Source organism: Oncorhynchus tshawytscha, linkage group LG05 (genome assembly GCF_018296145.1).
Source record: "Oncorhynchus tshawytscha isolate Ot180627B linkage group LG05, Otsh_v2.0, whole genome shotgun sequence".
NCBI lineage: Eukaryota > Metazoa > Chordata > Actinopteri > Salmoniformes > Salmonidae > Oncorhynchus > Oncorhynchus tshawytscha.
Window position 1 is genome coordinate 71,091,974 of NC_056433.1, and position 23,043 is coordinate 71,115,016.

At 43.1% G+C, this 23,043-nt stretch overlaps 1 protein-coding gene and 1 pseudogene across 3 annotated transcripts; both read left to right on the forward strand.

Annotated features, from left to right (window-relative positions):
* The first annotated feature begins 78 nt into the window (after positions 1-78).
* pycr3 (pyrroline-5-carboxylate reductase 3) lies at positions 79-7,659 on the forward strand. Of its 3 annotated transcripts, none has more exons than XM_024422218.1 (7): positions 79-186; positions 2,626-2,734; positions 3,110-3,174; positions 3,332-3,511; positions 3,833-4,045; positions 6,493-6,585; positions 6,684-7,659. In XM_024422218.1, the coding sequence occupies exons 2-7, from the start codon at positions 2,656-2,658 to the stop codon at positions 6,894-6,896; spliced, it is 843 nt and encodes a 280-aa protein (XP_024277986.1). In that variant the 5' UTR covers positions 79-186; positions 2,626-2,655; the 3' UTR covers positions 6,897-7,659. The 3 variants fall into 3 exon arrangements, with proteins under 3 accessions (XP_024277986.1, XP_024277987.1, XP_024277985.1); XM_024422219.2 differs by lacking the exon at positions 79-186 and adding an exon at positions 237-476; XM_024422217.2 differs by lacking the exon at positions 79-186 and adding an exon at positions 1,649-2,112.
* A 219-nt stretch (positions 7,660-7,878) lies between these two features.
* On the forward strand, positions 7,879-10,990 carry LOC112251301 (annotated as a pseudogene).
* The last annotated feature ends 12,053 nt before the right edge of the window (positions 10,991-23,043 follow it).

Sequence of the window (23,043 nt, forward strand, 5' to 3'; positions counted from 1 at the left end):
GGCCAATTGTCCCTTTGAGTTTTGGCAGATTCGTAGATCTTTCCATCATATGTGTCCTTTATGGTACATATGACTGAAGTTGAGATGATATACAGATCAGATCATGTGCAGCAAATTGCTCAGACAGGAGGACTCGTGAGTCAGTTGAGCTCAAAGCCTCTACAAAATCCCTGGATTTGATTGAAGGTAACCATATCTAGGCAACTGTATAATGCATATATATCTCAAATAAAGTGACGTCAATTTGAATCATAGGCTAGCTAGCTACATAGTTAGTTAAAATGTTCAGCTGTAGTAGCTAGCAGCTTGATGTGGTTGTGGTTCTAGTTCTAGTTGTAAAAGCACACGTGTGTGAGCCCGACGATTTGTGTTCGTACTGGCAGTCCAACACCTAGTTAGCAATTGAATTCAAAGGGCCTTTATTGGCATGGGAAACGTGTTTATGTTACCAACGCGAGTGAAATAAACAAACAAAGGTGAGAAGACAAATCCGCAACAACAAACTATTATAGTTTAACAGTAATTATAAACTGGGTGGTTCGAGCTCTGAATTGCGTATTGCCTTAAGAACAGCCCTTAGCCATGGTATATTTATTGGCCATATACCACACACCCTCGTGCCTTATTGCTTAAATATTGCACTCGTAAATGTTTTAGACATTTCAAGAGTTGTATTATCAGCTATGTACATGTTTTTACAATGTGGAAATAGTTGTAGTACGAATAGTAGGGGAAGGTAAATATTGGTTTGTGCTTCTCTGGTTGCCCTTTTTCGTGGCCACAAATCTTGCTGCTGTGATTTCACACTGCGGTATTTCGCCTAACAGATATGGGATTTTATCAATGCTTGAGTTGTTTTCACATTCTTTGTGGGTCTGTGATCTGTGGGAAATATGTATCTCTAATGTGGCCATACATTTGTCAGGAGATTAGCTCTTACACCAAGAGGTCTGAATGAGGGATGTCTTAAAATATATACATATTTTTTTGTGTTAACATTTGTTACATTTTTCTTATTATACCAATATCGTAACATATTGACCAATAGGTATTTATCAAATCTGTTTTCTTAACGTGTTATTTAAACGTTTAATAAAATAATGGTTTATGGCCTATTTTAGGGCTTTTATTATGAAGGCTGAAACCGGAAGTTTATTTCTTATTGTTCCGGCAGTAAAGTGTTTCCAGTAGTTACCACAGCCACAAAGTCAACAGCCTATATCTTTAATATTATTATTATTTTTTAAATAAAAATGTGGTCTTAATTTAAGGTTAGGGTTAGGCATAAGGTTAGCAGTGTGTTTAAGATTAGGGTTAGGTTTAAAATCAGATTTTAAGAAGATACATTTTCGAAATAGGAAATTTATGACTTTGTGGCGTTGGTAACTAGTGACGACCCCAGCAAAGCATAGGTGGAATGTGTATAATCCGATCGAGATCCATTCGGACAGATCAATATTATAATTTTATCACTACATATCACAGCCTAAAAAACTAATTGTAAAAAATGTCTGCCATGAAAAAATACTTCTGGGACTCGGAGGAGACTGAATATATGTTAAAAGTTTTAAGGGAACTGGACATAGCGAAGCACTTGGACGGTCGAAAGGTTTGAAACCTGAAGTTGTTCAAGGTAGCAGAGAAGAGAATGAAACAGGCCGGGTATCACAGATCAATTGACCAGATAAGGCACCGATGGAAAGTTAATCAAATCAAATCAAATCAAATTTTATTTGTCACATACACATGGTTAGCAGATGTTAATGCGAGTGTAGCGAAATGCTTGGGAACGCGAAGCGAGGCGGCCATCTCTGTCGGCGCCGGAAGTAAAGTTATCAAGTTATCAAGATATCGTATTATAGCTGGAATAACAACCAGCAAACAGTGAAATTTACTCGTTTCCCACAATATGTTTCCCACAATATGCAACAACTATGCAATCAATCATGGATGAATCTGAAACATGGAGCCGCTCGCATGGCACCAACAGCGGCCCTGTTCGTATTCGGAATAGGCCTAAGCCTACAGTGCATGACGAAGAGACAGAAGATTCTGAAGAAGAAGCAAGAAGCTGCTCAGTTGTTGCATGATCATTCTACTGTGGATGTCATTGTAGGCAATGGACTAATTTGATTTCTTACCATTGCCCAGATGTCAAGCCCATGATTATGTTGTCTGTGCCCTGGCACTGTATCCCCTATACAGTGCACTACTTTTGACCCGAACCCTAAGGGAAAGGGGGATACATAGTCAGCTGCACAACTGAATGCATTTAACTGAAATGTGTCTTCCACATTTAACCCCTCTGAATCAGAGAGGTGCGGGGACTACCTTACTCGACGTCATCAGCACCCAGGGAGCATTTGTTGTGGGGGTTAACTGCCTTGCTCAAGGACAGAATGGCAGATTTTTCCACTTTGCCGGCTCATGCATTCAAACAAGCAACCTTACTGTCCCAACACTTTAACCGCGAGGCTACCTGCCGCCCCACTATGAGCCCATATCTAAAGTAGTACACTTTATAGTGTGCCATTTGAGACGCAAGCGATCATGTCATTATAATCATTGATGCCCCTGTTATGGTTCATTGGTATGACTAGGGATTTATCTTTGCCCCCCATGCAGATCAAGTCAGACCCAAAGACACCTCCTGAGATGGACTCTAACCTGAGAATCGGCTTCATAGGGGCAGGCAACATGGCCTACGGGATAGCCAAGGGAGTCCTGCAGTCTGGTAGGTCAACAGGGAGAATATAGTGTGTGTGTCTTCATCAGGGTAACATGGCCTATGGGATAGCCAAGGTAATCTAGTGTGTGTGTCAGGGTTGGGGTATATTAGAATTGAAGTCGGTCAATTCAGGAAGTGATTTGAATATAAAATTCCAATCTGTAAAAACTTCTTACATAAATAGCTTCTCCTTTTCAGTTAATTGAGAAGCCATTGAAAGTAGATGCCCTTTTTTCAAATATTGAATTGGAATTTCAGTTTACTTCCTGAATTAATTGCCTTCAATTAGAATTGACTGCCTTCAATTAGAATTGACCCCAACCCTGGTGTGTGTGTGACTCTTTACATGCTCCCAAAAACTTGCGGGATGTTTAATTGCAGGAGATGTCCCTTCCAGCAATGTTAAAGTAAGCGCACCCTCCGCAAGGAACTTTGGTCGCTTTCAGGTACATAGTCCTCCTATTTTTTCCCACACACACTTTTCTCTCCACCCCCGTCAGCTGATGTCAATCACTGTATTTGCATTGATTTCATCTATTGCTCGACAAGTGTGTGTGTGTGTGCGCAGAGTTACCATTCACCTCTGTTTTCATTTTATTTCAGGAGTTGGGGGTGGCTGTCACCCATTCCAATGCAGAGCTGGTCAGTAGCTGTGACTTGGTGTTCGTGGCGGTCAAACCACACCTCATCACAACCATTCTCAGTGAGATCACAGACCACGTCACCCGGAAACACATCATCGTCTCTGTGGCAGCAGGTGTAACCTTGGCAACGCTTCAGGGGGTGAGTCCAGATGAGAGGGTTTTTAAACTATTGCTTAGTAACCTGAGTAACTTGAGTTGCTTTATTGGTTGATCAGATATCTGATAGACATTCCTGGCGATTTTTCTTTGCAGACAAGAAAAAGACAAGAACATTTTTAGCAATAAAGCAAAAGACCATAATTGTATAATTTTGTGTTTTGGTCTCTGTCACATGCTTTCTTCTCTTCTTCTTCCTCCTCCATCCATCCATCCGAACACTGCTGTCCCTCTCGCCCTCCTTCTCTCATCTCCCTCCCCCCTCTCGCCCTCCTTCTCTCATCTCCCTCCCCCTCTCCTCCAGCTCCTCCCATTTGACACAGTGGTTTTGAGACTGATGCCCAACCTTCCCTGTCTGGTCCAGCAAGGGGCACTATTGTTCTCGCGGGGGACGTGGGCGCGGCAAGAGGACGGGGATCTGCTCCGCTCGCTGCTTCAACACTGTGGCCTGGTGGAGGAGGGGCCCGAGGCCTGGATAGACATCCACACTGGGCTCAGTGGCAGCGGGGTGGCCTTTGTGAGTGGGAGGAGGAGGGATGGCCTAACCAAGGATATTCAACTCTTACCCTACGAGTTCCAGAGCCTGCTGGTTTTCTGTTCTACCTGATAATTAAGTGCACACACTTGGTGTCCTAGTTCTAAGTCAGTCCCTGACTGGAGGGCAACAATGAAAAAAATGCAGTGGAACTGGCTTCAAGGTCCAGAGTTGAGTTTGAAGGGCCTAATCTATTGAATTTTCCCTCATTGTAAGTCGCTATGGATAAGTGTCTACTAAAATGTAAATGTAAAATGAATCAAGGAGGAAAGAGAAGGATGGAGGGAAGGTAGGGATTTTTAAAATGTATTTTATTTCACCTTTATTTAACCAGGTAGGCTAGTTTTACAACTGCGACCTGGCCAAGATAAAGCAAAGTAGTTTGACACATTGTGCAATACACCGACGCATGTCTTGTATTCAAGATCCTTAATGGCCTGGCTCCCCCTCCACTCAATATTTTTGTTAAACAGAAAACCCAGACATATGGCAGCAGATCCACAAGGTCTGCCATGAGAGGTGACTGTATAGTTCCCCTAAGGAAAAGCACCTTTAGTAAATCTGCATTCTCTGTGAGAGCTTCCCATGTCTGGAATACACTGCCATCAGACACACATAACTGCACCACATATCACATTTTCACAAAATGCTTGAAGACATGGCTAAAGGTCAATCAGATTTGTGAACATGGTCCCTAGCTGTGTGTTGCCGCTCTCCATGTTGTCTGTTGTCTGTAGCTTGTGAGGTGTGGAAACACTTTGTTGCTTTTATGAATTTTGTTTTGCTGCTTTTTGTTCTATGTTGCTCTGTCTGTATACTACGTCTTGCTTGTCCTATGTTGCTCTGTCTGTATGCTATGTCTTGCTTGTCCTATGTTGCTATGTCTTGCTTGTTCTATGTTGCTATTGTCTATATTGTAATTGTTTTTAATAACCTGCCCAGGGACTGCGGTTGAAAATTAGCCGGCTGGCTAAAACCGGCACTTTTACTGAAACGTTGATTAATGTGCACTGTCCCTGTAAAAATAGAAATAAACTCAACTCAACATACAACAACACATGGAATAAACAAACATACAGTAGAAAAAGTCTATATACAGTGTGTGTAAATGAGGTAAGATAAGGGAGGTAAGGCAATAAATAGGCCATGGTGGCGAAGTAATTACAATATATCAATTAAACACTGGAGTGATAGATGTGCAGAAGATGAATGTGCAAGTAGAGATACTGGGGTGCAAAGAAACAAGAAAAATAAATAAAAACAGTATGGGGATGAGGTAGTTGGATGGACTATTTACAGATGGGCTATGTACAGGTGCAGTGATCTGTGAGCTGCTCTGACAGCTGGTGCTTAGAGTTAGTGAGGGAGATATGAGTCTCCAGCTTCAGTGATTTTTGCAGTTCATTCCAGTCATTGGCAGCAGAGAACTGGAAGCAAAGGCGCCCAATAGGAATTGGCTTTGGGGGTGACCAGTGAGATATACCTGCTAGAGCGCGTGCTATGGGTGGGTGCTGCTATGGTGACTAGTGAACTAAGATAAGACGTGGCTTTACCTAGCAAAGACTTGTAGATGACCTGGAGCCAATGGGTTTGGCGACAGTATGAAGCAAGGGCCAGCCAACGAGAGCGTATAGGTCACAGTGGTGGGTAGTATATTGGGCTTTGGTGACAAAACGGATGGCACTGTGATAGACTGCATCCAATTTGTTGAGTAGAGTATTGGAGGCTATTTTGTAAATTGCATTGCCGAAGTCGAGGAGGGTCAGTTTTACGAGGGTATGTTTGGCAGCCTGAGTGAAGGATGCTTTGTTGCGAAATAGGAGGCCAATTCTAGATTTAATTTTGGATTGGAGATGCTTAATGTGAGTCTGGAAGGAGAATTTACAGTCTAGCCAGACACCTAGGTATTTGTAGTTGTCCACATATTCTAAGTCAGATCCGTCCAGAGTAGTGATGCTGGACGGGCGGGCAGGTGCAGGCAGCGATCGGTTGAAGAGCATGCATTTACATGTGTTTAAGAGCAGTTGGAGGCCACGGAAGGAGAGTTGTATGGCATTGAAGCTCGTCTGGAGGTTAGTAAACACAGTGTCCAAAGAAGGGCCAGAAGTATACAGAATGGTGTCGTCTGAGTAGAGGTGGATCAGAGAATCACCAGCAGCGAGAGCGACGTCATTGATGTATACAGAGAAGAGTCGGCCCGAGAATTGAACCCTGTGGCACCCCCATAGAGACTGCCAGAGGTCCAGACAACAGGCCCTCCGATTTGACACACTGAACTCTATCAGAGAAGTAGTTGGATAGAGGGATGGAGGTGAAGATAGGAGAGATGGAGGGAGGGAGTGAAGAGTGGGAGAGGGATGGGATGGAGAAGACAAAACAGAAAGGGGTAACATTGTTCTGGTTATAACAGAGAGTCCTTGGCCCTGCAGGTGTATCTGTTTGCAGAGGCGCTGGCTGAGGGAGCGGTGAAGATGGGCATGCCCAGTGCTCTGGCCCATAGCATCGCTGCTCAGACTGTATTGGTGAGTTTTTGGTTTCATAAAGCAGCCCTCATTTGTATTATATTAGCACAGGTACTTCTGTATCTCTGTTCAATGTGTAATTTTCTTCCCTGTTCTAGGGGGCAGGCCAGTTGTTGAGGGACTCAGGGAAGCATCCAGCCCAACTGCGTTCGGAGGTGTGTACACCAGGAGGCACCACTATCTTCGGGCTTCATGCCATGGAGCAGGGGGGTGTGAGGGCCGCCACCATGACCGCTGTGGAGACTGCAACTGAGAGGGCCAGGGAGCTGGGCAGGAAGTCAGCGCCTACGGCCACAGAAAATAGGAAGTGAAGTCGTTTTGGCCCACAGTAACTGATTCAGGAAATGTATATATTTTGGTTGCTCTCTGCCCAATGCCCACAGAAACCACTTCAGTCTTTAACTTTGTTACTGTTGGAGCCTAATCTAACTACAAATCTGACTGGAGGAGTTGTTCAAGGACACAGTGATTGTGAAGAATACAGCAAGATGCTTCAAATCAGCGCTAATCCAGTTATCTTCATAATTTATCAATGTTCATTTGAATTATTAAAGTGAATTTATTGGTATTTTCAGTTTTTGTTATTAAAAGAATGTTGTACCTATCTGGTCCAAACTGATGGCTATGAACAGGTGCTGTACATTCACACTTTGTTAATTCAGATGGTCCTTATAGATCCTGCATATAGTATGATATTGGAAATTACAATGTATTTGAGTGGTACTGTACATTAATGTACTAAAAGTACATGTCCATTCTTCTAAAGTGTGGCCTATCAAGTTAGATGTTACATACAATTCACCTTCCTTAGGTTTTCTGCGTTTATTTATTTACTTTGAAAACTATCCCAACATTTTTTTATTCCAGACAAAGATTAAACAAATAAATCAGTGTGACGTGATTTTGAGCGGTCCCAGTCTCTGAAATCAAGTGACCCCTGCTGGCGGAAGAAATTACGTTTTATTAAACAGTTCCTTATTCTGTCATGTGCACGCGCAGTGCGTGTTGAATGGGAGTATACCAATCCTGGAAAAACTGATTGAACAAATTAATAAAAGCTAAATTATGACTACACACTGTTCCAGACTTTAATATTATAATCCTAAAATATTTTCAGTAGGATATATGTGAATCAACCGGGCGTTTAAAAAAACAGAGCCCTTGTCCCCCACACCCCTTCGGTGGACGCTTATTCTATTCTCCCTTTCTGTTCTAGGCTCCTAACTGAACAAGCACACGAGGAACACCGGACCCGTTAACTATCGAAATACAGAACAGTAAGTAACTGACAGCTCGCTTTTCCAACCGGGTAATGAACATGGTAGCCACTAGTCAAATTGTTTGGTGTAAGGGAGAGCTAATGTAAACGGTCAAGTAAAGAAATGTTGGGACAGCCATGAGCGTCCAAGCCGGGTCCGACCGGCTAAATATGAATATCAACAGAAGCTGCGATATTCAGACAAGAAAATAAGTAATTTTTCAGAGAATTCATTGCTAAGGAATCTAGACGGGTGGTTATAACGTTTTAGTTGACAAATGCTTCAATTTGGAAGTGGCACCACCTGCCTCGATGGAAAAAAATATATAAACGTTTTCTTTGCAATCACGCAGTCTTCAAATAGTCCACCGTTCTCAATCCGTATGTGTCACGAGGAACCAAAGGCACGTTTAGCCAATTCTTGAGGCTGTCACACTTTTTAATATTTAGGCGCCTATGTACACGCCTATGCTGTAGCCTATTCACAAGGTGTTGGTTTTCTGGTAGGCCGGTATGCAGTATTATAATGTTTGTTCGCTTTGTTCATGGCTCGCGGCGAAATGGATGAAAATAACGTGTTGCGCATTCTAATCACGAAAGTTGTTTGGTCTCACACACTCACCAAGGAAGGTGAGTTACATTCGTTTATTTTTATATTTTTATATGGGCCAACAATAAGGTGTTTTTCATGCCTATCATGCAGGAAAACATTTTCTTAATGGCCAAACTATCAAGATGTGAATAAATCTAACAATCAAAATAATCTCTAATATGTATTGTTAATAGGACTACGGACAAGTTGTTTCTATTAGTAGTTCCTGCATGCCTCAATGCATTCTGCGATTCATCCATTACAAAGCATAAATGGCACAGTCCAATGGATCAATTTATCTGTCTCTCTATACTTCTCTCCTCTATGTAACTAGCCCTCTAGCCTGTCCCTCTCACCCTCTTTCTCTGCTTCGGATCAAAGATGCTGTCTCAGTGGAACCCCCCGTGTTCAGCAATGGATCAGTCTGATCCTGATCTCCCTCCCAGTACCAATGAGGTGGCAGTAGAGGGGGGTCAGAGGAACAGGGGTGGTGTCTCTTTGTCCTCCCCAGAGAGCAGCAGCGTGAATGGAGACGGCAACTGGAAACGCAGTGGGAATGAGCCGTCGGAAACGCTCCACTCAACCCGACAACCACCCAGCATCCATTGCCGTGAAGATGCATCCGCCTCCACTACCTGGCCAGGGGGACAGTAGCCACGCCCCTGTCCCTGACTGCCCCAGCATGGTCCTACTCAGCATGGGGTCTGAGTGTGAATCTGTGTGGTTTGACCGCGGTGTGTATGAGCAGGCTGAGAGTCTGTATCAGTGCTGGTTGGTACACTCTGCCAACGGGGCGAAGACAAGGCCAAGCAGCTCACCCTCGCTCTCTGCCCTGGCTGCTGACAACCACCCCACCTCCCCTCAACCCTCATCCCCTGCCCCGAACCACCCAATCACCCCTCCAACCATAGTAGCTGAACCAGCAGCCCCAGAATTCCTGGCCCTCCCCGCAAACAGCGGCGCCACACCAGACGAGGGGTACCTGTCCCTGGCCCAGACCTCCCAGGCGGCCTCCCCACTGACCTCGGCCCAGGCCCCTGGCCAGCTGATGAACGGACTGCCCTGTCTCCCCGTGGAGCTGCTGAGGCACGTGGCTGCAGAAGCCTCTTTAAGACCGGGCAGAGGCCGCCTTCTACCAGAACCTCTACGGCAACAACTGCTGTCATACCTGCAATAACCTGGATGGTGGGGCATCCACCTCACGTACCACCCCTAACGCTCACTCAACCTCCAGGTGTATTGGAGACCAGCCACAGTCTTATGGAAGAGGAGGAAGTGTTAGAAGAAGCAGCCATGGTCTCACAGGGGAAGGTCGAAGTCTATCACTCTCTGCTCACCATTCAGGAGGAGGAGGAGGAGCCTGCTGACATCACAGATGAGGAAGGTGGGGCCATGTCAGTGGGAGGAGTCTGTTACTTCCTTCATCCGGACAGTGAGAGGGTGTGGCTAGACCGGGGACACTATGAGGATGCAGAGATACGTTTCTACGATTATTACCAGAATGTACCTGTGGAGTCAACAGTAACCAACAGAGAGGAGGGGGCTCTTGGGGAAGAAGATACTGTGGCGTCCGCAACGTCATCGCCAGCATCACCGGTCGCATGCAACGGCTATGCACAACAAGTGTTGTTATTTCTAAACGGTTCCCCAACCTTCCAATGCATTTCTTAGCCGCTATGAATGCTAGGTTACAAAGTTTCTTCTGATAAGTCTCCAGTGTCAACATTTCCAAGCAAACAAAAAACCGGGATAATCTGTAGACATGCTGAGATAAAAGAACATACTCTTTGCCAGCCTTCTCAAGAGCATAATATATTGAAATATGTCCCCTTTTGTGTTTAACACCTCCAGCCGAGGAATACCATTTCTGAGTGCATGGTATTCAGTTACACTGGCATATAGTACATTTTATGGACGGTTTTAAATGGCAATTTATGTCTGAGATTATATGAACATGACTGGGCATTTAAACATATCTGTATCCATTCATCAGTAGTGTCTCCCAGGTCTTCCTCACATTTTTGTTTAACATGTTTTGTGTCATCTGGAAAAGCCTCTATCAACCCTTAACACCGTTTGGAAATTAACTTTAGAGGTTTGTCAGACTGCCTTAAAATAGTTAGTCTTTGCAGCTTCAGGCTTGTCCAGTGTTTGCTGCACATAGAGAACAAAGTGTAGCATCTGCAAAAGTTCACCTCAGTGCTGTCAGACTGGTCTTCCCTGGTTGCCTGACCCTGCCCTGTCACCTTCTACTCCTGCTAAGACATGATGAGCATAGTGTTGTGTACAGACTGCATCATGACAGTAAAGCCTGTAGAGCTGTTTTATACAGAGTCAGTGTGACAAGTAGGGAATTGGCTAGGGAAACTGGCAGATGAATAATGTTCTTGCCGTACTGACTGTGATTGGAGCAAAAACATTATCTAACGTTAGACAACTTTTGACTAGATGTAATGGTACATCAACAGGTGAAAACAAGCCAAATTAATTTACAGCTGTTAGATTCTACAGTGCCTTGCAAAAGTATTCACCCTCCTTGACGTTTTTCCTATTTTGTTGCGTTACAACCTGTAATTTAAATAGATTTTTATTTCGATTTCATGTAATGGACACACAAAATAGTCAAAATTGGTGAAGTGAAAGGAAAAAAAGAACATGTTTCAACAAATTAAAAACAGAAAAGGGGTGCTTGCATGTGTATTCACCCCCTTTGCTATGAAGCCACTAAATAAGATCTGGTGCAACCAATTGCCTTCAGAAGTCACATAATTAGTTAGATTGCACACAGGTGGACTTTAAGTGTCATATGATCTCAGTGTATATATACACCTGTTCTGAAAGGCCCCAGTGTCTGCAACACCACCAAGCAAGCTGCACCATGAAGACCAAGGAGCTTGCCAATTTTCTGTATTACCAAATGAGGAGAGTTACAAACCACACACCAGTCAGTTATACTTAAACTTCATCTCTAATAATGAGCTTTACAATAGACCTTTGACTTTCAACAATTTACTATCTATAATGAATTGTGAGAGTGACTACAGAAGAATACAAAGATATTTTATAGCCAAGATACACCCCTCTCAACTTACATGACGAACCACAGATCTTAGGAACAGTCCACAAAGAAAGACTTTTACTTGAGAGAGGAGTATCCCATAGCTAGATAGCATTCGCTATAAATTATTGTTCAGTTTGGTCTCTAAAACGAGGTTCTAATCTCGTTCCTGGTACTTCATAGTACAAAAACATTACCTCATCCAAGGCATAACTCAATTGTTAACTCCAGATACTCCCATCTCAAGTAAACCCTCTCTTGACCCCACTCCTGGACAAGTTCACCGAGGGCAGTGACTTGTGCACAGACATTGTGGAGACAAGTAATTGGTTCCCCCTTAATCACGCCATCCCTTCACATGGTTTAACAGATACATTCACATAAGAAGACAATGTTCCATTCTGTCCTCTTCCCTTTCTGATATTCTGCATAGCACCAGAGACATGTAAAAGACAAGCCTGACCTCTCCCCTCTCTGGGCCCCAAGTTACTGAGCCCCAGCTGAGAAGAAAGTGCAACTGCCAACACTATAGTCCAAACGGATACATTCTAATGACAAGTATCTCACATAAATAAGATGTTTTATTTACATAATATGCTTATCTATGTTACCAACTCATTTTGATTCATCTGCCACACCAAACAGGTCAGGGTCAGTTGTGACGAAGTACAGATCAGGTTTGGGTTATAAAAAAATATCCAAAACTTTGAACATCCCACGAAGCACCATTAAATCTATTATTTTTTTAAATTGAAAGAATATGGCATCACAACAAACCTGCCAAGAGACGGCCGCCCACCAAAACTCACGGACCAGGCAAGGAAGGCATTCATCAGAGTGGCAACAAAGAGACCAAAGATAACCTTGAAGGAGCTGCAAAGCTCCACAGTGGAAATTGGAGTATCATAGGACCAATTTAAGCCATACAGAGCTGGGCTTTACGGAAGAGTGGCCAGAAAAAGCCATTGCTTAAATAAAAAAATAAGCAAACACATTTGTTGTTCGCCAAAAGGCATGTGGGGGGGACTCCCCAAACATATGGAAGAAGGTACTCTGGTCAGATGAGACAAAAATTTAGCTTTTTGGCCATCAAGGAAAATGCTGTGTCTGGCGCAAACCCAACACCTATGATGCTGAGAACACCACCCCCACAGTGAAGCATGGTGGTGGCAGCATCATGCTGTGGGGCTGTTTTTCATCGGCAGGGACTGGGAAACTGGTCAGAATTGAAGGAATGATGGATGGTGCTAAATACAGGGAAATTCTTGAGGGAAACCGGTTTGTCTTCCAGAGATTTGAGACTGGAATGGAGGTTCACCTTCCAGCAGGACAATGACCCTAAGCATACTGCTAAAGCAACACTTGAGTGGTTTAAGGGGAAACATTTAAATGTTTTGGAATGGCCTAGTCAAAGCCCAGACCTCAATCCAGCTGAGAATCTGTGGTATGTCTTGCTTGCAGTACACCAGCGGAACCCACCCAACTTGAAGGAGCAACTTGAAGGAGCTGGAGCAGTTTTGCCTTGAAGAATGAGCAAAAAATCCCAGTGGCTAGATGTGCCAAGTTTATAGACATACTCCAAGAGACTTGCAGCTGTAATTGCTGCAAAAAGGTGTCTCTACAAAGTATTGACTTTGGGTGGGGGGTGAGTAGTTATGCACTGCTGTTATTTCTTGTTTGTTTCACCCCAAAAAATATTTTGCATCTTCAAAGTGGTAGGCATGTTGTGTAAATCAAGTGATACAAACCCCTAAAAAATCTATTTTAATTCCAGGTTGTAAGGAAACAAAATAGGAAAAATGCCAGAGGGGTGAATACTTTCGCAAGCCACTGTACCTGACAGATGGCTTGAGTTGAACTGGCTGTGGTAGCTACTAGCTAGCTTACGTTAGTTCATTCACTCCAGACAGATCTTAAGTCAAGATGGAATGAAACATTAGCTAACGTTACATGTCAGTTACACTACTAGCTCAGCACTGGGAAAAAATATTTTTTGTTCAGTCAAACAGCACTTACTTTGCCAGCTACATCAATCAAATAAAGAGTAGCACGTTTCTGCTCTGCTTGCTTTTATCACTCCAGAGAAAAAGCACAGCACACAGACAACAGCTGCCTCTGTTTGCATGCTCTGTGGTGTCTGCACAGTCCTAAATCCAGCCGTCTGAAACCACCAAACAGCCTACCTGACCGCTCTGAGGCATCCGCATGGTCCTAAAGCACAACAATGCTGCTTTTTGTATCACAATCCAATGATAATACTGGGGGGACAAATATGCAGTACCCAGTGAAAGTCGTGCCCCTAATTTATCTTACTTTAAGGATTGTCTGTAGTGGGACACAGATTGTTAAAACAGAGGGATACAAACAGTCTAATGTTACTAAACATTAGATCCCTTTCTCCTCCTCCCTCTTCTGTCCCTCTCTCTTCTCATATCTGCTTCCTCTTCCTCTCTGTAGCACCATGAGTGCAGCAGTAGACTACCTAGCTCAGGAGAAGATCTGGTTTGATAAACCTCGCTACCATGAGGCAGAGAGACATTTCTACGAACACATGAACGGCACCTCACACCCAGCACAAGTAGGTAGTTTCTCTGTGTGTGTGTGTGTGTGTGTGTGATTGTGTGTGTGAGAATCGTCTCTTCCTCATAAGTCTCCACCTCTCTGGTGTGTGTGTGTGTGTGTGTGTGTGTACATCAGTGTTTGACCTGGTCCCTGTACTTTACCCTATAGGAGCTGGTGGGAGCCAACAGCATCCTGCAGGACATAGCCCTGGCCAGGGAAAACATCCAGACGTCTCTAGCAGGAGTGAGTGTAATATAATACACATCTGAGCCTTCATACACCCCATCTCTCACACAATCTGCTTTAAAGCTGCACTGAAAGTAAGATCATCACCTTTTTAATATACAGTACTGTGCAAAAGTTTTAGGCAGGTGTGTAAAAATGTTGGAAAGTAAGAATGCTTTAAAAAATAGACATGTTAATATATTATATTTATCAATTAACTAAATGCAAAGTGAATGAACAGAAGAAATCTCAATCAAATCCATATTTGGTGTGACCAACCTTTGCCTTCAAAACAGCATCAATTCTTGTAGGTACACTTGCACAAAGTCAGGGATTTTGTAGGCATAGGTGTAAGATTGAACAATTATACCAAACAGGTGCTAATGATCATCAATTCAATATGTAGGTTGAAACACAATCATTAACTGAAACAGCTGTGTAGGAGGAATAAAACTGGGTGAGGACCAGCCAAACTCAGCTAACAAGGTGAGTTTTCCAAAGACCGTTTACTGTCAAAAGTCATACACCATGGCAAGACTGAGCACAGCAACAAGACACAAGGTAGTTATACTGCATCAACAAGGTCTCTTCCAGACAGACATTTCAAGGCAGACAGGGGTTTCCAGATGTCCAAGCTCTTTTGAAGAAGCACAAAGAAACGGCCAACATTGAGGACCGTAGACATACTGCAGCAGATGAAATCCACATCAAGCTTACTTCCCTTCACAATCGGAAGATGTCCAGCAGTACCATCAGCTCAGAATTGGCAGAAAATAGTGGGACCCTGTTATACACGTCTACTGTCCAGAGAAGCCTGGTCAGACTTGCGCCCCAAAGCCATACCCAAAGCCATAACTCCGATGTGGAAAAAAGGCCAAGCGACTCAACTGTGCACGAAAACAGAGGAACTGGGGTGCAGCAAAATGGCAGAAGGTGCTCTGGACTGATGTCAAAATGTGAAATATTTGGCTGTAGCAGAAGGTAGTTTGTTCGCTGAAGGGCTGATAGCAGCACATGAATGAGTGTCTGCAGGCAACTGAAGCATGGTGGAGGTTCTTTGCAAGTTTGGGGCTGCATTTCTGCAAATGGAGTTGGGGATTTGGTCAGAATTAATGGTCTCCTCAATTCTGAGAAGTACAGGTAGATACGTATCCGTCATGCAATACCATCAGGGAGGCATCTGATTGGCCCAAAATGTATTCTGCAGCATGACAACGACCCCAAACATACAGCGAATGTCATTAAGAATTATCTTCAGTATAAAAGGAGTCCTGGAAGTGATAGTACGGCCCCCACAGAGCCCTGATCTCAACATCATCGAGTCTGTCTGTCTGGGATTACACGAAGAGAGAGGAGCACATGAGGCTGCCTAAATCCACAGAAGAACTGTGGTTAGTTCTCCAAGATGTTTGGGCCAATTTACCTGCTACGTTCCTTCAAAAACTGTAACTGCAAGTGTATCTAGAAGAAATTATGCTGTTTTGAAGGCAAAGGGTGGTCACACCAAATATTGGTTTGATGTAGATTTTTCTTCCGGTCACTCACTTTGCATTTTGTTTATTGATAAATATAAACCATTAATGTCTATTTTTGAAAGCATTCTTACTTTACAGCATTTTTTTCACACCTGCCTAAAATGTTTGCATGGTACTGTAGATCATCTTTTGTAGTGTGTTACCTGATCCAAGACTCCACCCCCACACATGACCAGATGTATGTGGACACCTGCTCGTCTAACATCTCATTCCAAAATCATGGGCATTAATATGGTGTTGGTCCCGTCTTTGCTGGCTGCTATAACAGCCTCCACTTTTCTGGGAAGGCTTTCCATTAGACGTTGGAACATTTCTGCTGGGACATGCTTCCAATCAATCACCAGAGCATTAGTGAGGTCGGGCACTGATGTTGGGCGATTAGGCCTGGCTCGCAGTCAACGTTCCAATTCATCCCAAAGGTGTTTGATAGGGTTGAGGTCAGGACTCTGTGCAGGCCAGTCAATTTCTTGCATCCCAATCTCAACAAACCATTTCTGTATGGATCTCGCTTTGTGCACTTTTGTTATTGACCAAATACTTATTTTCCACCATAATTTGCAAATAAATTCATTAAAAATCCTACAATGTGATTTTCTGGATTTTTTTTCTCATTTTGTCTGTCATAGTTGAAGTGTACCTATGATGAAAATTACAGGCCTCTCATCTTTTTAAGTGAGAGAACTTGCACAATTGGTGACTGACTAAATACTTTTTTGCCCCACTGTGTGTGTGTGTGTGTGTGTGTGTGTGTGTGTGTGTGTGTGTGTGTGTGTGTGTGTATATATATATTTATGTATATTACACTCACAGAACCAGTCAAAAGTTTGGACACCTACTCGTTCAAGGGTTTGTATTCGTACTATGTTCTACATTGTAGAATACTAGTGAAGACATCAAAACTATGAAATAACACATGTGGAATCATGTAGTAACCAAAAAACTGTTAAACAAATCCAAATATATTTGAGATTCTTCAAAGTAGCCACCCTTTGCCTTGATGACAGCTTTGCACACTCTGCATTCTCAACCAGCTTCATGAGGTAGTCACCTGGAATGCATTTCAATTAACAGGTGTGCCTTGTTAAAAGTTCATTTGTGGAATTTCTTTCCTTAATGCGTTTGAGCCAATCAGTTGTGTTGTGACAAGGTAGGGGTGGTATACAGAAGATAGCCCTATTTGGTAAAAGACCAAGTCCATATTATGGCAAGAACACTTCAAAATAGCAAAGAGAAATGACAGTCCAGCATTACTTTAAACCACGAAGGTCAGTCAATACGGAAAATGTCAAGAACTTTGAAGGTTTCTTCAAGTGCAGTCGCAAATACCATCAAGCGCTATGATGAAACTGGCTCTCATGAGGACCGCCACAGGGAAGGAAGACCCAGAGTTACCTCTGCTGCAGAGGATAAGTTCATTAGAGTTAACTGCACCTCAGATTGTAGCCCAAATTAATGCTTCACAGAGTTCAAGTAACAGACACATCTCAACAACAACTGTTCAGAGGAGACTGCGTGAATCAGGCTTTCATGGTCAAATTTCTGCAAATAAATCATTACTAAAGGACACCAATAGGAAGAAGAGACTTGCTTGGGCCAAGAAACATGGAAAACTGTCCTTTTGGTCTGAGTCCAAATTTCAGATTTTTGGTTCCAACCAGTGTCTTTGTGAATGGAAGATCTCTGTGTATGTGGTTCCCACCTTGAAGCATATGTGTTATTTCATAGTTTTGATGTCTTCACTATCATTCTACAATGTAGAAAATAAAGAAAACCCTTGAACGAGTAGGGGTGTTCAAACTTTTGACTGGTAGTGTGTGTGTGTGTGTGTGTGTGGAGATATATCTTTACTGAACTAGCCATATCTGACCAACCAGCTAAGACTGTTTCACAGCAACATTCTGTTTTGACTGCTAGTTGTGTTTATGTTGACCCTGAGCTGCTGACAAGAACCTTGAATACCCTGGGTTGTATTCATTAGTGCATGCAATGGAAAGAAGCGCTCACGCTGAGGTCTGTCCAACGCTGGTCCGACCAATCTGATTCCACACTCCAGGACTGCTTCCATCACGTGGACTGGGATATGTTTCGTATTGCGTCAGACAACAACATTGACGAATACGCTGATTCGGTGTGCGAGTTCATTAGAACGTGCGTTGAAGATGTCGTTCCCATAGCAACGATTAAAACATTCCCAAACCAGAAACCGTGGATTGATGGCAGCATTTGCGTGAAACTGAAAGAGCGAACCACTGCTTTTAATCAGGGCAAGGTGACCGGAAACATGACCGAATACAAACAGTGTAGCTATTCCCTCCGCAAGGCAATCAAACAAGCTAAGCGTCAGTATAGAGACAAAGTAGAATCTCAATTCAACGGCTCAGACACAAGAGGTATGTGGCAGGGTCTACAGTCAATCACGGATTACAAAAAGAAAACCAGCCCCGTCACGGACCAGGATGTCTTGCTCCCAGGCAGACTAAAGCCTGCAACCAAAACATGCGGCCTCTCCTTCACTGCAGCCGAGGTGAGTAAAACATTTAAACGTGTTAACCCTCGCAAGGCTGCAGGCCCAGAAGGCATCCCCAGCCGCGCCCTCAGAGCATGCGCAGACCAGCTGGCTGGTGTGTTTACGGACATATTCAATCAATCCCTATCCCAGTCTGCTGTTCCCACATGCTTCAAGAAGGGCCACCATTGTTCCTGTTCCCAAGAAAGCTAAGGTAACTGAGCTAAACGACTACCGCCCCATAGCACTCACTTCCGTCATCATGAAGTGCTTTGAGAGACTATTCAAGGACCATATCACCTCCACCCTACCTGACACCCTAGACCCACTCCAATTTGCTTACCGCCCAAATAGGTCCACAGACGATGCGGAACCCTCCTGTAGACCAATCCTGGGTATACCTCTACCGGAACCCTCCTGTAGACCAGTCCTGGGTATACCTCTGCCTTGGCCCTCCTGTAGACCAGTCCTGGGTATACCTCTGCCTGAACCCTCCTGTAGACCAGTCCTGGGTATACCTCTGCCTTGGCCCTCCTGTAGACCAGTCCTGAGTATACCTCTGCCTTGGCCCTCGTTTAGACCAATCCTGGGTATACCTCTACCGGAACCCTCCTGTAGACCAATCCTGGGTATACCTCTACCGGAACCCTCCTGTAGACCAGTCCTGGGTATATCTCTGCCTGAGCCCTCCTGTAGACCAGTCCTGGGTATACCTCTGCCTGAACCCTCCTGTATACCAGTCCTGGGTATACCTCTGCCTGAACCCTCCTGTAGACCAGTCCTGGGAATACCTCTGCCTTGGCCCTCTTGTAGACCAGTCCTGTGTATACCTCTGCCTGAACCCTCCTTTAGACCAATCCTGGGTATACCTCTACCGGAACCCTCCTGTAGTCCAGTCCTGGGTATACCTCTGCCTTGGCCCTCCTGTAGACCAGTCCTGGGTATACCTCTGCCTTGGCCCTCCTGTAGACCAGTCCTGGGTATACCTCTGCCTTGGCCCTCCTGTAGACCAGTCCTGGGTATACCTCTGCCTTGGCCCTCCTGTAGACCAGTCCTGGGTATACCTCTACCGGAACCCTCCTGTAGACCAGTCCTGGGTATACCTCTGCCTGAACCCTCCTGTAGACCAATCCTGGGTATACCTCTGCCTGAACCCTCCTGTAGACCAATCCTGGGTATACCTCTGCCTGAACCCTCCTATAGACCAGTCCTGGGTATACCTCTGCCTGATTCCTCCTGTAGCTCTGTTTCCTTTCAGCCACTGTCCCCTCAGCACCTTCAACTTTAGTCAGCTCTCTTCCTTCCTTCCTTCCTTCCCTCTCAACCCTACAGCTGAAGAATTCACTGTTACCTAGCAGAGACTCTGGTCAACCCCAGAACCACTATCCTGTAAGTGTCCCACCCTGTGTGACAGTAGCTAGCTACTGCTTACTGAGAGCAATGTGTCACACCACACACACACACACACAGACACACACACAGACACACACACACACACAGACAAACCCTTTTTCTGGCCAGCCACCCTGACCCTCCTTTCACCCCTATCCACTTTATTCTCACTGTATAATGGACATGCTTCTCTCTGTCTGTCCATCTCCATGGTCTGCCCTGTCCACCCTCCTCTGAGGTGTTGCTAAGATGTACGTTTGTGTATTTGTTATATATATATATATAATTGTTTTTTGAAGAGGCTTCTTCCTTATAAGTGACAAAAAGAGAATTGTCTAACCCATAGTGTATCTCACCATACCTCAATATGTCATGTCTTGAATATGCAGATGGATAAAAGTAAACTTACATTGTAAATCTTCTGACAGCCAGCTTTCTAACTGACCATAACTTTTGGACTTCATAGCATGCCCAGAAGGAGTATATCTTACCTATCTTATGAGTATATTTTTCCCCTCAACATTGCTCTGATGTCCAAAAGCGTTCAGGTCGAAATTTCATGAACTAGAATATGAATATCCTTGATTCAGGGCCTGAGCTACAGGCAGTTAGATTTGAGTATGTCCTTTTAGGTGAAAATTTAAAAAAAGGGGCTAATCCTCCATTTTTTTGGTAGATTATAAGTTATTTATTTTTTCTTCAGTTGTTTCCGTGTTCATTTTATACCCTTGAGATGTTAGAGTATTCAATTCATAATGTTTTTTACAAGGGGTGCATTGACTTTGTTATTTTAGTCAGGTATATCAGAAGATTGTCGGCAAATACGTTTTGTTTATATTCATGTTTACCAATACTGATACCTCTTAAGTTTGGGTCTGGTCTAAATCTTTCTGCAAGTGGTTCAATTGCTAGTGCAAACAGGAGACATCCCTGCCTCGTGTCCCTTTCTAAAGCTTTTTAACAGATAAAGTATTATTTGTGAATAATTTTGCTTTAGGATATTTATATAATATTTTTTTTAAATGTATTATTTCAGCTGGAAAGTTGAATGCTTCCAACGTTTTTAATGGAAAAGGCCCCTTTGTCCCAGAATATAAAATACAATTCTATGGGAAAGCTGTCCATCCCTGGTGCTTTTCTCCATGCGACTGTTTTAACAGTGTCTAATATACATTTTCTTTCTATTTTTTGTGGTACATTTTTATCTAATTATAGTTTCTTCAGGGTTATTGAGTCTAAGAAGGCTGTAGTATCAGTCCAACTATTATTTAATTGTTTTTATAGATTTTCATAGAAGCTTTAAAAAATGTATTAATAGCATCGTTGTTTCTAATTAAAGCATTTGTATCCGTATCTTTTAAAATGATAACTAGTTTGGCGTGTATTCATTTTGTGAGGGCTGCGAGGTGTTTGCCAGGTTTATTTGCCATTACATCATAGCATGCTTTATTTTAGTTTAAGCTGTAGTTGTTGGCTCTCTTCAAAAGTACAAGATCATATTACTATTTAAGTTCAGAAATGTTAGTTTCTTCATTACCTTGTAAAGATTTGTTTATGGGTTGTTTAATTTGAACTTCTAACTCAGATTTAACTTTTGCCGAGTATGAGATTAGCATTCCCCTAATGTATGCCTTAAAAGCATCCCAAATTATGGGGTGGCTACATTTGTAATGGTAAAGGTATTTTCTGTTGGTGTAATTAAGCATTATACAAAATCATGGATTTTAGAAACCAGTACAGTATTGTTTTCCTGGATACAGTATTGTTAAGTGCATAAAAAAGTAGTCAATTCTTGAATAGCTTTTCTTACTTTGATTTATTTATTTTTTGTGGTATCCAATTATTAGTAGTTATTGTCTTATCGCTGCAACTCCCGTACGGAATCGGGAGAGGCAAAGGTCGAGAGCCATGAGCTTCCTGGAGATGGTTTCTAACAGTTTGTGCAGATATTCTTTGGTTGTGCAAACCCACAGTTTCATCAGCTGTCCGGGTGGCCGGTCTCAGACGATCCTGCAGCTGAAGAAGCCGGATGTGGAGGTACTGGGCTGGCGTGGTTTACACGTGGTATGCGGCTGTGAGGCCGGTTGGGCGTACTGCTTTTGGTAGAGAAATTAACATTACATTCTCTGTCAACATGTCTGGTGGACATTCCTGCAGGCCGCCTTCCAATTGTGTCATTGTGTTGTGTGACAAAACTGCACATTTTAGAGTGGCTGTTTGTTGTCCCTAGCACAAGGTGCACCTGTGTAATGACCATGCTTTTTAATAAGCTTGTTGGTATGCCACACATGTCAGGTGAACGGATTATCTTGGCAAGGGAGAAATGCTCACTAACAGGGATATAAACAAATTTGTGCACAAAATGAAAGAGAAATAAGCTTTTTGAGCATATGGAAAATTTCTCTGATCTTTTATTTCAACTCAGGAAACATGGGACCAACACTTTACATGTTGAGTTTATATTTTTGTTCAGTGTACATCTAGGCCTAGGGCCTACAAAATCCACAGGGTTGGGTAGGTTACTTTCTAATTGTAATCAGTAACGTAACTTTTGGATTACCCAATCTCAGTAACATAATCTAATTACTTTCAGTTACTTTTCGATTACTTTCCCCTTAAGAGGCGCAGTTTAGTAGCTGGCACAGCCACAAAGTCATAAAATCTGATTTTAAACCTAAATTTAACCACACTGCTAACCTTAATGCCTAACCCTAACCTTAAATAATCTTAACCTTAACCACCGCGCTAACCCTAATGCCTAACCCTAACCTTAACCACTGCTAACCTTAATGCCTAACCCTAACCTTAAATAATCTTAACCACTGCTAACCTTCATGCCTAACCCTAACCTTAAATAATCTTAACCTTAACCACTGCATTAACCCTAATGCCTAACCCTAACCTTAAATAATCTTAACTTTAAATGCCTAACCCTAACCTTAAATAATCTTAACGTTAACCACTGCTAACCTTCATGCCTAACCCTAACCTTAAATAATCTTAACCTTAACCACTGCATTAACCCTAATGCCTAACCCTAACCTTAAATAATCTTAACCACTGCGCTAACCCTAATGCCTAACCCTAACCTTAAATAATCTTAACCTTAACCACTGCGCTAACCCTAATGCCTAACCCTAACCTTAAATAATCTTAACCTTAACCACTGCGCTAACCCTAATCTTAAATAATCTTAACCTTAACCACTGCGTTAACCCTAATGCCTAACCCTAACCTTAAATAATCTTAACCTTAACCACTGCGCTAACCCTAATGCCTAACCCTAACCTTAAATAATCTTAACCTTAACCACTGCGCTAACCCTAATGC

Coding starts and splice junctions, on each gene's coding strand:
- pycr3 (XM_024422217.2), top strand. CDS start 1,924: ATGCAACAACTATGCAATCAATCATGGATGAATCTGAAACATGGAGCC. Junction 2,113..2,625: donor ATTCTACTGTGGATGTCATT/GTAGGCAATGGA, acceptor CCCCCCATGCAG/ATCAAGTCAGACCCAAAGAC. Junction 3,175..3,331: donor GGAACTTTGGTCGCTTTCAG/GTACATAGTCCT, acceptor ATTTTATTTCAG/GAGTTGGGGGTGGCTGTCAC.